The sequence below is a fragment of the Narcine bancroftii genome, chromosome 2 (genome assembly GCF_036971445.1).
Source record: "Narcine bancroftii isolate sNarBan1 chromosome 2, sNarBan1.hap1, whole genome shotgun sequence".
Classification (NCBI taxonomy): Eukaryota; Metazoa; Chordata; class Chondrichthyes; order Torpediniformes; family Narcinidae; genus Narcine; species Narcine bancroftii.
The window spans coordinates 142,720,541-142,733,099 of NC_091470.1; the positions used below are offsets into that span (position 1 = coordinate 142,720,541).

Genomic DNA, 12,559 nt, shown 5'->3' on the forward strand with positions numbered 1-12,559 from the left:
GGACAGGCAGACACGGTTGCAGCGGTTGCAAGGGAAAATTGGTTAGTTGGGGTTGGGTGTTGGGTTTTTCCTCCTTTGTCTTTTGTCAGTGAGGTGGGCTCTGCGGTCTTCTCCAAACCGCCGAACTGTGAGGCGCCAAGATGCACGGTTTGAGGCGATATCAGCCCACTGGCGGTGGTCAATGTGGCAGGCAATGTGTTCTAAATGTTAAGGATATGTACACACGTTTATATATACAAAGAGAGGGAGAGAAAAAGAGAAAGAGTAAGACAGAGAAAGATGGATGGATGGGTAAATCTCCAGAGAGACCACACTTGGAATATTGTGGTCATTTTTGGATACCTAATTACAGGAAGGTTGTGGAAGCTGTGGAGAGGGTGCAGAGATTTCCCAGGATGTTTCTTGGATTCAAAATTATGTCTTATGAGGCAAGGTTAGCAGAGCTAGAGCTTTACTCTTTGGAGCTTATAGAGGTCTACAAAATTATGAGAGGCAGCCGGCATCTTTTTCCCAGGATGGGAGTAGCAAACACCAGAAGACATATGTACAAAGTGAAAGGAAGAAAGTTTAGGGGAAACATCAGGGGTAAGATATTTTACACAGAGAATATCTGCCATTATCAGACTCCTGAACAAATCTCACAAAGGTAAAACTACAACACCTTTGCTCGGTATGAACTGAGCTCTCTCTGCAACTCTGCGCCTCTGTACTGTAACTTTTACTGCTCTCAAAACACATCCTATCACTGCATCTTGGAGCACGTGAAAATAACCTTGATGAATGAATTTGGAGAATCCATTTGAAAAACCCATGGACTGGTCAGTGCCATTGGAAGTGGGCATACAGTGTGTGGGAAAAGACCATTCAAGCTGCCATTCTCTCAGGAGTAGAATGGCAAAGGTTAGTTTGATCAAGACTGTGATACGAGTTTAAGCAGCTCACTCCCAGATGATTTCCGACCTACTTATTTACTCCTACTCTTTCAAAACGTTGACAAGACTGGTCTGTTGGGTTCATGATAACAATTAATTCTGAGGATTAATGGGCAAGGATGTTAAGTGAAAACTGAAGGGGTTCATAGATCATTTCACAAATCACTCATAAATTACATTATTAAATGCCAACGTTTACCACAAGAGCATTTTAATTTTGATTTTGTAGCTCCTCGCCTTGTTTTTGGAAGACTACATCATCATTAATTAATAACGTTTATCAGAAGTGTCAGTTCTGGATCAGGCCAATGAGATACTTTGTTCCTCAATCTGAAATGAAATGCGGCTCCATTTGTCACACCGACAGCTCAAGAGAAGAATTCTGGCAAGGTCTAATTAGTATTCGCTCTGTTGATTTCGGAAGGCTATTCATAATTGACATGCTTGATCAGACACATATTTATTAATGCCTCATCCTTCAGCTCCACGTACCCCAACAGAGTTAAAGATGGATGTTAAACCTTATAAAGCAGTATATGAATAAATAATTGAGAATGTGCACTGAATGGTATCCTGTTGGAAAACTTGTGAAGCAATCACTGGGGATGGCAATCAAAAAAGAGGCAAAGAGATTTCATCTGCACTGCACTTCCTCAGATTAATTTTTAAAAACCAAATTAAATGCATGTCCCTGTTCCCAGACTAGCGTCAACGTAATGTGCATTTTCGAAAAGGAATGTCAGTTTGCAGTTCATTGAATTATGGAATCGAGATACCTTTGCATCCCACCATCTCCAGACTCATGGAGGGCCAGTGGGACTGGGTTTGTGGCCACACTCACAGCTGCTGGCATCTCTCAGTGACTTCACCTCCAGGCAGGAGGCATCCTGAGAGGGGTTTGCTGATCTCCATGACATTCATGACTGAATGAGAGACGACACAATCGGCGACCTGGAGCCTTTTCTTTTGGAGGCAGACATGAAGACGTAGGGGCAGAAATAACCTGTTCAGTCCATCAAATCTGCCCTACCATTCAATCATGAGCTGATCCATTCTCCTACTCAGCCCCATTCCCCGGCCTTCTCCCCATAACCTTTGATGCCCTGACATCTTAGATAAAAATAAAATTCCACAGATTCTGGAAACCTTAAATAAGAAGACAAAATTCAAGGTACTCAAAAAAAGCAGGTCAGGCAGTGTCTGTGGAGTGTGAACAGTCAAAGATGCAGGTTAATGACCATATGGAGAAAGTGCAGAAGAGACAGAAGGAACCAAAGGGAGGAAGTGATGGGAGCCTGATGACACAAGTTTTATGGAGCCAGTTGAAAGGGAGGTGATGAATATATAAACATGCATCTGTGAGAAGTGTAAATGGCAGGAGATGATGAAAATTGCCACAGGGAGGCAAATAAATAAACTCAGTTAATGTCAAGTACAAGAAAGGAACAGATTAACATCTGAAATAATTGAGCGCAGGAGTGTGCAAGAAGCTTTAATGTGTCAAGTCCATTGATAAAATTTAATTTTTATATTTGTTTGTGTAGATGTGTCGCTGTTAGCTTAGCGGTTAGCGCAATGCTATTTGAGTGCCAGTGGCTGGGGTTCGAATCCCATGCTGTCTGTAAGGAGTTTGTATGTTCTCCCCGTGTCTGCATGGGTTTTCCCTGAGGGCTCCAGTTTCGTCCCACCATACCAGGGTTGTAGGTCAATTGGGTGTAATTGGGCGGTACGGGCTTGTGGGCTGAAAGGGCCTGTTACTGTGCTGTATGCCTAAATTTAAATTTGTCTAGTGTGGTGAGAAGGGTTCTTTTGTGAACAGACTAACAGGTTATCTCTAAAATTCAAACAGGCAAGTAAAGAGCACAATTATACAGAGAAGAAACTCTTTGAGCCAGTTGGTGCATGATTTCCCATTCTTAAGCCATCTCCCCTAATGGGACGAGGGAGAAGAGAGTGTCTGGAATGTGATGGATCTTTCAGTAGGACAGCTGCCTTTTCTATGTACCAGGAGATGTGGACTGAGTCTGTGGTGGAGGGGAGGGAAATTTGTATGATGTTTTAAGCTGCATTTACCACCTTCTGCCAAACTTGACCCAGAATTATGAATGAAGGAAATCAAAGGCAGAGATGCCTCATTTCATCAAAGTGTAACCACTTCAGCCCCGAGCAGAGGAGAAGGGTGGAAGAATAGACTTCAAGTGTTGATTCACCTAATCCTGCTGCTAACACATTTACGACAGATAAGGAGGGCAATTGTACCACTATCTATCTGCTGTTTGCAAGAGGTCCCAACTCACCACCTGTCTATGTTCCCTATCAAGTTTTTCCTTGCTGATATCAGAGACGGGCATTTTTTTAAAAAAATTTTTAGACATACAGCATGGTAACATGGCCCACGAGTCCATGCAATCCAATTTACACCCAATTAACCTACCCCTCCTGTATGTTTCAATCTTACGGTTATCAAAATCCTGGCTACAACCTCGGCCCTTTGAGTCTATTCTGCCATTCTATGAGATCTTGGCTGATCTTCCAGGTCAACCTCCATTATGCCTTACCACATGCCTTCATTCTCTCGATATCCAGAAGTCTATCAGTCCCCATTCTGACTGTAGTCGATGATTGAGGCTACACAGGCTCCAGAATAAAGTATTCCAAGGATCCACCACCTTTCTGCTTGAATAACCTTCTCCCCTCTCAAGCCTAAATCAATTAGTTTTGTTTCAATGTATTTTCCAGGTTGTCGGGCATCGTTACCAAGGCCAGCATTTATTGCCCATCCACAAATACTTGCCTACTTTGTAGGATATTTGTGAGTCAGCCACATTCTCTCTCACACACACACACACACACACACACACACACACACACACACACACACACACACACACACACACACACACACACACACACACACACACTCACACACACACACACACACAACAACAAACTCCTTACAGACAACACAGGATTCAAACCCCAGTATCGATCCCTGGCGTTGTAACAACGTTGTGCTAAATGCACTCTAACTGTGCTGCCCCATATAGCCAGAAGAGATAAGAATAGATTTTCTCTGACTAAAGGATATTCACAATAATCCAGTAGATTTACGATTACTACTGACTGTGTGGCCAGGCACAATTCCAATACCATCTACAAGCTTGCCGATGACACCACAATTGTTGGCAGAATCACAAACTGCAATGAGGAAACGTACAAGAGGGAGATTGATCAGCTCGTTGAATGGTGTAACGACAACAACCTTGCTCACAATGTCAGCAAATTGAAGAGATGACTGTGGACTTCAGAAGGAAGTCAGGGGAATATGACCCCATCCTCATCAAGGGCTCAGTAGTGGAGAGGGTCAAGAACTTCAAATTCCTGGGTGTCAACATCTCCGAGGATCTGTCCTGGAGCCTCTATGTTGATGCAATCACAAAGAAGGCTCGCCAGTGGCTAGCCTTTGTGAGGTCCCTGAGGAGATTCGGTACATCACCGAAAACTCTCAAAAACTTCTTGTGTACTGCGGAGAGCATTCTGGCTGGTTGCTTCACTGTCTGGTATGGAGGTGCCAAGTCTTAGGACAAGAATAAACTCTAGAGGGTTATTAACTCGGCCTCCAACATCACAGGTGCCAGATTTCACTCCATTGAGGATATCTACATGAGACGCTGTCTCAAAAAAAAAGCAGCCTCTATCTTTTTTTTTCGAAACTTTATTTATTAATTTTAACATATGAAGAAAGTAAGTAATTCATGTACAGAAAAAATACAAAATAAAGTAATACAAGTACAAAGTAACATAGTTAATACAATACCAATCTCGGCATCTCCCCCTAACAATTAAAAACTAAGACTAAAAAAAAACTATTTTTAACCCCTAAACCCCCCCTCCCCACCCCCACGACAAAGAGTGAAGAATTAATACTATTAGTATAATTTTAAAAAATAAAAAATATATATCTTTAAAAAAAGATCGATAAATATTAAAAAAAACCCAAAAAAATTAATTATTAATTATTAATCTAAAAAAATTATTATATAAGAATATATATGAAAAAAACAAAAACAAAAAGAACTTAAACAAAAAAACCAACTAATAATAAAAAACTAAAAAAAAGAAAAAAAAGAAAGAAAAAAAATAAGAAAACATATATATAGAAAAAATATATAATAAAAAAAAGTTTTTTTAAAGAAAAAAAAGATTAATTCAAACTTATTTAAATTGTATATAATAAATAAATGGGGTTGACTTTAACTCATAAAAAGACATCTTATCTTGTATAGAAAAAGATATTCTTTCCATAACCAAACAAAACTTCATCTCTGAATACCACCTATCTAAAGACAATACATTTCTATTCTTCCAAGTAATCGCTATACATTTCTTGGCCACTGCCAGCGCTAAGTAAATAAAAGAGATCTGGTAATTATCTAATTCTAAATCAATCAACGGTTGCATATTCCCTAATAAAAATATATCAGGGTCTAATACAATATGAAGATTATATAGATTATTAAATACAGATTGAATACCTTTCCAAAATTGTTGTAACCGATCACACAACCAAACAGCATGTAAAAAAAGTACCAGAAACCTGATCACAACGAAAACAAAGATCTGACTTATTAAAACCAAATTTTTTTAATTTTTCGGGTGTTAAATATAATTGATGTATAAAACTATAATTAATCATCGCCAATCTAGCATTAATCAATTTTCGAACACTATTACGGCAGATTTCAGACCAATCTTCTTCAGTTATTGTTAAACTTAAATCTTTTTCCCATTTCATTTTATCTTTATCCCAATCTATTTTACTTTCACTTTCCAACAAAATACGATACAAACCTGATATACAACCCTTTTTTGGAAATGAGAGCACATATTTCTCAAAATCAGTTTCAGACAGTAAATTCATGTGACGACCGCATACCTGTTTTACAAAAGATCTTAACTGATAATACACAAATATAGAATAACCACTTATATCAAATCTCTTTTGCAATTCTACAAAAGAACAAAAATGACCTTCTAAAAAACAGTCAGATAAATTATGTATTCCTTTCTCCTCCCATTGTTTCAAAATAGTATTAGATACTGTGAAAGGAACAAATTGATTATTATATAATGGTAATCTTCCCGACCACTTATTTTTCAATCCCATTTTATGTAATTTACTTGTCCATAAATTCATTAAATGTTTCAATATTGGTACATCATAAGTTCGTAACAAAATTTTTATTCCATCAAAATAAAAATTCATTCGAAAATTTTTCAGAAATAACTGCCAATTCTATCTGTCCCCAACTAGGTATATCTTGTGTGGCCATTAATGTGCTAAGAAATCTAAATTGAGCTGCTTCATAATAAAATTGAAAGTTAGGTAGCCGTAACCCTCCAAATTGAAAATCCCACATCAATTTTTTCAACGCCACCCTAGGAAATTTTCCTTTCCACAAAAAATCCCTAATTACTTTATATAAACCCTTAAAAATTCTTTTTTGTAAACAACAAGGAATTGATTGAAATAAATATTGTATATGAGGAAAAATATTCATTTTTATAGTATTAATTCTTCCTAATAAACCCAAAGGTAAATCTTTCCATTTAACTAAATCTGCCTTAATCTTCTTCATTAAAGGAAGATAATTAAGTGAATATAAATTTTGGTAGTCAGTATTAACATTAATTCCCAAATATTTAATTTGTTTCGTCCACTTCAAATTCATAATATTTCTAAACATTGAATAATCATCTTTACTAATTGATAAAATTTCACTTTTAGCCCAATTAACCTTATAACCAGATAATTGACCATAAATCTCTAAGGAATCTTGAAGTGCTGGCAGAGAAACATCAGGATCCACCAAATACAGCAAAATGTCATCCGCAAATAGATTTATTTTATAATCTTCATTCAAGACTCTCATACCTTTGATACTATCATTCTGACGTATTAATTGTGCTAGAGGTTCAATAACTAAAGCAAACAAGGCGGGTGATAATGGACATCCTTGTCTAGTAGATCTTGTTAAATTAAAGGATTCTGAAAGCAAACCATTAGTAACAACTCTAGCTTTCAGACCATTATACAAAGCCCCAATCATACCAATAAATGAGAGACCAAACGAAAACTTTTCAAGTACTTTAAATAAAAACTTCCATTCTACTCTATCGAATGCCTTTTCTGCATCCAATGAAACCACCATTGGATAATTCTTCTGAGATTTAGATCTATTTATCAAAGTAATTAATCGTAGAATATTATCCGAAGCATACCTATTTTTTATAAAACCTGTTTGATCACGATGTATTATCTTTGGTAAATACTGAGCCAACCTATTAGCCATAACTTTAGCCACTATTTTATAGTCTACATTTAACAAAGATATAGGATGGTAAGAAGCAGCCTCTATCTCAAAGACCCTCATCACCCAGGCTTTGCCTCGACTCTGCTACCTTCGGGGAAAAGCCTGAAGATGAGCACTCAGCAGCACAAGGACAGCTTCTTCTCCGCTGCCATCAGATTCCTGAATCAACAATGAACCAAAGACACGGCCTCACTTTTCGGGCACTATCATTTTAATTTTTTTATAGTCATGTTGTAAGATGGTTATAATATTAACATTTGCTCTATAACACTGCTATAAAACACCGAATTTCATGACTTGTTCATGACCATCAACTGATTCTGACTATATTACTATATCCAAGACTATTTGGGAAAAGAAATCCCAACATGCACCCCCTCTCCTATCACCTATTCTAACTTCTTCATACCCAACCATATCCCAAAGCTCCTGTCCCCTGATTCGCATTCGCTGCCCAATCGCCATACATCCCACCACTTCCCTCGACATATCACACCCCCACTCTCTTTGGTGGTTTGACCTTGACTCACCAGATTCTGTACTGCTGCTGATCGATGTGCTCTCCGTTGATGACCTGGAGGTGATGGCCTCCTCACAGGGTACATTGCCCTTGGCTGTGAAGGGCGGGTGCACAGTGCACTGAACCTGCAACAACTCAGAGTCCTGGCTGTTCAAAACACAGGTCTGATGCAGCAAGGATGGCCTTGTCTTCCCAGTAAGTCTAGGCCCTGTGGTGACTGTGCATGAATGTGCTCCATTTCTCTGCAGATAAACAGTGCAATACCCTATTACTGAACTGAGCCAGACCATGCTAGCTGATGCTGAGAGAAGAAACTATGTGCACACTGGCTTAGCCAGAGTAACACTGCATTGGCACAGACAACTTTGGATATCTAATGGTCCAATGAATGATATCACAAAAATTTGGATCTCCTGATGACTATTACACCAGATTATAGCTCTTGTTCAATTTTAACCCTTCAACAACCTATGGCTGAGCTTTGACAGTGTTCTGAGAAATCACAAGAATAATCTATAGAGTCGTAGAACATCGAGTCACACCACATGGCAACATCAGTCTGCAACACTTGCTTATATTAATCCTGGTATGAGCCCAGTTTATTCTCCCCGTTCCATCCCTCATGGAACACAAAGGATAGATGGCACCGGCCAATTAGTATCCAACCTGCATGCCTTTGGGACCTGGGGGGGTGGCATGGTTGCATAGCGGTTAGCACAACACTGTCAACTGTTCCTCCCTCCCAGATCGTGCGAAATACGCCAATTACCCGTGCTGCGTGCACCAGTGTATAGTTGGCTTTTCGTTCCCTAAACTACAAGGAAATGCTCAACATAAAGACAGGGATAACCCCCCAATTGTAGAGAGGTCTAAGCAAAGGAGAACTATGGGTTAGGATGCAGACTAGACCTAGAGTGTGGCCACTACATACTCTTTTCAACTGACCACCAAGATGAGCTGGTCTCAGAAGATTGTTTTGAAAATAAAGAGAGTTTACGTGGCATAATTAGTGGAATAAATTTATGGTAATTTCCAGGGAAATGCATGAAAAGCCATGTACTGATCTGTGAGAACTAGTAGCCCAGATTCTTTGAAGGCTGCACTACTGAAGGTCTTGTTCATTACTTATGATGCTAATTGCATTTCCTAGTGGCCATAAAAAAAATTTATATTAACTGGATCAAGGATTAGAAGGTCAGTGCAGAAAACAGCATTGAGGTGAGAGATCAGCATGGCCTTATCGAAATGCAGAACGGGTTGGAGGAACTGCATGCCCTGGGGTCTTTTTTTAAAAAACAGAAATTTTTAGCCCAGCTCCTCTATGCTGGGTGAGTTGTCTACTTGAGCTAGTCCCATTTGCTTATGATTGGCCCCTGTCCCTCTGAACCTTTCCTATCCATCTATCTGTCCAGGTATCTTTGAGATATTGTGGTAGTACCCACCTCCACCGCTTTCCCTGGCAGTCGATTCTGCATCACCCTCTGTGTGTTTCCCTCTAGTCCTCTTTAAAGCTTTCTCCTCTCACCTTCTGTTCTTCGATAAGCGCATTAGCAGGGTGAGGCAGCAAATCAGGGTGAGAGCCTCTGCAGGCTGAGAGCATCTTTTACAGGCCTCTGGACAACTAACCTGACCATGGCACAATGGTCACTGTTGTCACCGTCTATTTTTTAATTTTTAATTTAGACATACGGTACAGTAACAGGCTCTTTCAGCCCACGAGCCTGTGCGCCCAATTGACCTACAAGTCCTGATATGTTTTGAAGGGTGGGAGGAAACCAGGACACTCGGACAAAACCCCCACAGACACTGGGAGAGCGTACAAACTCCTTAAAGATAGTGTGGGATTCAAATCCCAATCCTGATAATTGGCGCTGTAACAACACTGCACCAACCACACCAACTGTGGCCCCTCCCCTTAGAACACCTGCCCCACTAAGGGAAGGACTGCGTACTTGAGTCTGGCGCTTTAGACCGCTTGGCCTTCCTGACAGAGCTGTTATTGCCAGGATTCAAGTGTGTTCACTTTTATGTGGAAGGAAATATTCCTTGTGTGGAGGTCGAATTAAGGAAGATGTAAGAAAGGAAAAAAATGCCTCCAGAGGAAGAAGATTCCAGAACCAAAGGACACAGAGCTTGCAGCTGGCAGAAGATCCATAGCTGATGTGAGGAAAAGCCTTTGTATGTGCTGGAAGGAGATTGAATTCTTGCTCTACAAACACTGGAAACAGGAACAGGAGACAGTCATTGGCCCATTCAGTCTGATCCAGCACTCGATGTGATCACAGCCGAGCTGGGACTGAGGGAGGAAATTTCTCCAGGCAATGGAGACAGAGATGGGGAATGGGATTAACTGGTACAAACACAATGCTGGAGAAACTCAGCAGGTTAAATAATGTACTTTATTGAGCAAAGATACATCACCAACATTTTGGACTTGAGCCCTTCAACAAGGGATGAGCAAAATGTTGGCAGGTGCTTGAACAAAATGGTCGGGGGGGGGGGTGGGGGAGGAACACCGTCCCAAAGGCAGGAGGTAATAGGTGGATAAGGGAGGGAGGGCACTTCAACACACAGGGGGAGGGAGGATGGCTCTGTGAATGAGGAAGGAAGGGGTAGAGAGTGGAGGAAAGGAGACCAAGAGAAAGGAAAGGGAGGGAGAACAGAGAGTGGTTCAGCAGAAACCAGAGAAGTCGATGTTAATGCTACCCAGTTGGAGAGTGCCTGGAAAGAAAATCAAGTGTTGTTTCTCCAATTTATGGGATAGAACATGAGGCCATGGACAGACATACGAGCATGGGAGTGGGGTGCGGAAATGAAGTGGTTGGCTGGTGGTCTTACAAATGATCCTGCTTGATGGGTCAAATGGCCTCCTGTGTTATAATGATTCTGTGGACCTACACCCATGTATAACAAATTCACTGAAGTTTCAATCAAAAGTCTAAGCTTCTATTGAATCTAGCTGTCAATATAGTCAGTCTGGATCCACTGAAGTAATGATGTATCTACATGCTCAAACCTTGGTGTTAATTCCGATATTAACAGAAAAGCCAAGTTGTCTGTGGCATTTACTGAATGACTTCATAATCCGGCAGAAATATAAATGTCATGCTTTTGACATTTGAGAGTGATGAGCTACATTTAATGAAGGGCATTTAATATGTACTCAAAAAAAAACACAAATTGCAAATGAGGTACATCAGGTATCATTGTTGCAAACTGTGAAGCCCTTGTAATTGGCAAAACACTAATTGCAGTTGGTACACTGCACTAATTAGTCCATCTCAGCTGAGGGGAAAGGGATACTTTAGCTGCAGTCTGCTGTGCTGTTATAATTACTGGACAGGAGACAGATGAGGTGCTGGATTAAGCTCTCGCTGAGAGATGATATGGCCAATCGGTAAAAGTTCCACTAATGAAGGGACTGAGATTGCAGAGTTAACGATGTTCAAATTCCAGGATCTAGGCATGGACAGAACACCAAGAATGCTGCAATCAGAGGCAGTCAAAGCCAACATTGAGGCAAGTCAACCCATACTTATGTGGTAAAATAGTGGAACAAAAGAGCAGGGTAGGACAAAGTGTAGGATACAGGGAAAAGTGCAGTCAAGAGCCTGCAGGATAACAGGAGGAAAGAAACTATCCTTGAATGTAAAATACAAATGCCTGTAGACACCATGGTTGAAGTAAAAACACAATGCTGGAGAAACTCAGCAGGTCAGTGTCCTTTATACAGCAAAGATATATAACCAATGTTTCAGACCTTCATCAAGGTATGAGAAAAAAAGACAGGTGTCCAAACTCAGCAGGTCAAACAGTGTACTTTATGTAACAAAAATAAAGATAAATAATCAAGGGTCTGAGCCATTCATCAAGGTATGGGCAAATGTAGGCAGGTGTCCGAATAAAATGGGGGGTGGGAGGAAGGGGGAGAAGCACAGGCTCAGAGGAAGAAAGCCATGTCGCCTTCTTTGCCCACTTGTCTCCACTGCCATCCTGTGTCACGTGGCTTCCAACTCTGGTTCCAGGCCGAGTTTGGCCCTCACAAGATGTATGCTCCACCTCCCACCTCTAAGGCTAGTCCCATTTGCCTGCACTTGGTCCATAACCTTCTAAACCCTTCCTCTCCATATATCTGTCCAATCTCTCCTGAGGCGGAACCTGATGGAGGCATGCAAAGTTTTAAAAGGAACAGGTAGGGGAGAGGGTAGTGAAATTTTTCCCATAACAAGAGGTAAAAAGCTTAGAGGAGATATATGGAAGAATTGTTTTACCCAGAGGGTTTAGAATGTGCTGCCTAAGAGAGTGATGGAGACAGAGACTCTCATAACATTTAAAAAGTCTAGAAGAGAATTTCAATCAAGGCATGAATTGAACTGAATTGTCCATTGTCATGTGCACTGAGATACCGTGAAGAGCTTTGTTCTGCATGCCATCCAGGCAAGTGAACCCATACCTGAGTGCAGAATATGGTGTTACAGAGAAAAGCGTGGTTAAAACAGTGCAAAGGACTTGTAGAGGTACATTTGTGAGCAGAAGAAATCAATGTTTATATTTTAGTGGTCCGTTCAGGAGTCAGATAACAGCTGGAAGGAAGCTGTCTTTGAACCTGGTATTTGGTTTTTTTCAAACCCATCATCTTCTGCCAGATGGGAGAGGAGAGAAGGGGGTAGGACCAGGGTTTGATGAATCCTTGATTATGTTGGCTGCCTTTCCAAGGCAGCAGGAAGTGTAGG

General features: G+C 40.5%; 1 protein-coding gene across 1 annotated transcript in view; it reads right to left on the reverse strand.

The window, feature by feature from the left end:
- The window catches only part of vwa5b1 (von Willebrand factor A domain containing 5B1), a 101,459-nt gene that overhangs the window by 34,180 nt on the left and 54,720 nt on the right, over positions 1-12,559 (reverse strand). Inside the window, exon 14 of the mRNA XM_069915295.1 lies at positions 7,837-8,068. Within this exon, the coding sequence (XP_069771396.1) occupies positions 7,837-8,068 (232 nt within the window). The remainder of the gene's footprint in view (positions 1-7,836; positions 8,069-12,559) is intronic.